We start from the raw sequence: 2,500 nt of genomic DNA on the forward strand, positions 1-2,500 counted from the left end.
TGTTCTATGTACCTCGGAACTGGGAAACCGGAGCTGGGAATGACGTCATACCCGAGTTGAATGCGTTCCATTTAAAAGTCGGATTTTCATTGTTTCCATTAGCTCTAGCCCGGTTAGCTACTGTTAAATACCAGTCGATAACAACGCATCACGCCGTTTTTTGTGCATGCAAACAGCGTAACAACATGTCCACAGATAGACGTTGGACATGCCTGTGTGAACGACTGATTTAGTGACACAAATAAGACATAAGTGCTAATAATAACTTTATGTTACTGCAGCTTTCACAACTGTTGATACAGGGGACAGCCATGTTGGATTCTGAACTCTGTACGAGTTCCGAGCTCGGAAATCCGAGGTCAGGGGGCGTGTTTTTACGACTTTGACCTCGTTAAAGCCGAGTTCCAAGGTAAATAGACTACCTACTACCTAACTACTCTCCCCCAAAACCAGTTTTGCCATTTGCATTCACACTGGCCAAGTGGCCACAGGAACTGACCTTTAGTTATTATAATCTCAGCCATCTAACCACCACTATGAGGGAAAAGAGAACAGTGAAAAGAGACCGTGCCCTGAAGTAGGATCTGAAAGAGTTACAGGAACTGTGGTCAGAGGAACTTAATAATCCCCAAATTGGTCCAGTCAGAACACGAGAAAAAAAGGGTTCTAGGAACGTTATGTTCTAGGAACTGCAAAAATCCCTCCGGTCGGAAAGCGGCGTATGTCATACCTGCAAACTCAGAAGGGCTGAAAAAGATGACACATTTCTCTCCCCTCCCCCAAAAAAGGAGCACAAAACTGCGACATTAAAGGACGGCTTGTGCATTGCTAAGGCCACAGGGTCAGAATTAAATGATTTATTAAAAATGTAATAAGTTATAACTTATTTCAACAGTAAATTCCTGTTAATCTACAAAAACAACCACTGGATGGGAAAAGGGTATTTTACAATAACTTTGAATGCAGCACGAGGCAGGCGAGGCGGAGTCTGTTTTTCAGACAGCAGCAGCTACAGTCTGGTGTTACAGTCCTCTCCAGTGAAATACAGTCACACTTAACACCGTTTAGCTGTCAGCATTTTAACATGTTTACTCCAGCTGCTAGCTAACAGTAGGTTAACGTTACCTGCTGCTAAGTGTAGTGTTAACTAGCTAACGGTAGGCTAACATTACCTGCTGCCAAGTGTAGTGTTAACTAGCTAACAGTAGGTTAACGTTACCTGCTGCCAAGTGTAGTGTTAACTAGCTAACAGTAGGCTAACGTTAGGTGCTGCTAAGTGTAGTGTTAACTAGCTAACAGTAGGCTAACGTTACCTGCTGCTAAGTGTAGTGTTGACTAGCTAACAGTAGGCTAACGTTACCTGCTGCTAAGTGTAGTGTTAACTAGCTAACGGTAGGCTAACGTTACCTGCTGCCAAGTGTAGTGTTGACTAGCTAACAGTAGGCTAACGTTAGCTGCTGCTAAGTGTAGTGTTGACTAGCTAACGGTAGGCTAACGTTACCTGCTGCTAAGTGTAGTGTTGACTAGCTAACAGTAGGCTAACGTTAGCTGCTGCTAAGTGTAGTGTTGACTAGCTAACAGTAGGCTAACGTTACCTGCTGCTAAGTGTAGTGTTGACTAGCCAGCGGTAGGCTAACGGATGACATTTTCCCATTCAAAATGGCGATTTTCGCAGAAAAGCGACTAGTTTGCAGGTATGGTATGTTCCAAAGTAGTTTTAGACATTTGTAGTTCTAGACCATCCTAGCGGCAGCAAATGTAATTTGCAGCCAGGGTCGTCTAGCAACTCTCCGTTGGCTTGCAAGCTGGAAAAACCAAATTCTGGTCAGGCCAATCACATCGTGTATAGAGTCGGTGGGCGGGGCTTAACATAATGACGGAAGATGGCTGCTGCTGCTGGTGAACAGCGGTCTTTGGAATCGGCTTTGGCCGCGACTCTGGAAGACTTGGAGTTCAGCTTTTCTTTGAGAAAAGAACAAAGAACGGCCCTGAAGTCATTCTTAAAAAAGGAAGATGTGTTCAGAGTTTAAAGTTTAATCTATCAACTAGCCTTGCTCTGATTGGTTGGAGCGCTATCCTATTGCGTGCAGAGGGAATTTGAAAGACAACCAGTTATCCCGCCCCTCAGATTGAGCCCAGCCAATGGTGAGTTCCCAGACCCAACATCTGGATGTGGGGCTGGCTGGTCAGACTGATGGCAGCGTTGCCATAGAGCCCAAAACTTGCTGTGACAACAGAAGGTAAGACAGAAGGTAAGACGAGCTAGGAGACGGACCTCGATCTTGTCCGTCTTGGCGTCGCCCCAGTAGAGTTTGCGTTCGTCGTAGTCGAGGGCGAGACCGTTGGGCCATCCCAGCGACGTGTTGACCATCACCAGGCGCTCCATCCCGTCCAGGTCAGCCCGCTCGATCTTTGGCACCTCGCCCCAGTCTGTCCAGTACATGTAGCTGAAACACAGACAGAGAGACAGACAGGGAGTCAGAGAGACAGGCAGAGAGAC

At 46.2% G+C, this 2,500-nt stretch overlaps 1 protein-coding gene across 1 annotated transcript in view; it reads right to left on the reverse strand.

Annotated features, from left to right (window-relative positions):
* Positions 1-2,500, reverse strand: part of lrp6 (low density lipoprotein receptor-related protein 6) — a 58,858-nt gene that overhangs the window by 29,968 nt on the left and 26,390 nt on the right. Inside the window, exon 7 of the mRNA XM_031277376.2 lies at positions 2,276-2,447. Within this exon, the coding sequence (XP_031133236.1) occupies positions 2,276-2,447 (172 nt within the window). The remainder of the gene's footprint in view (positions 1-2,275; positions 2,448-2,500) is intronic.

The sequence above is a fragment of the Sander lucioperca genome, chromosome 20, assembly GCF_008315115.2.
Source record: "Sander lucioperca isolate FBNREF2018 chromosome 20, SLUC_FBN_1.2, whole genome shotgun sequence".
In the NCBI taxonomy this organism is placed as follows: domain Eukaryota; kingdom Metazoa; phylum Chordata; class Actinopteri; order Perciformes; family Percidae; genus Sander; species Sander lucioperca.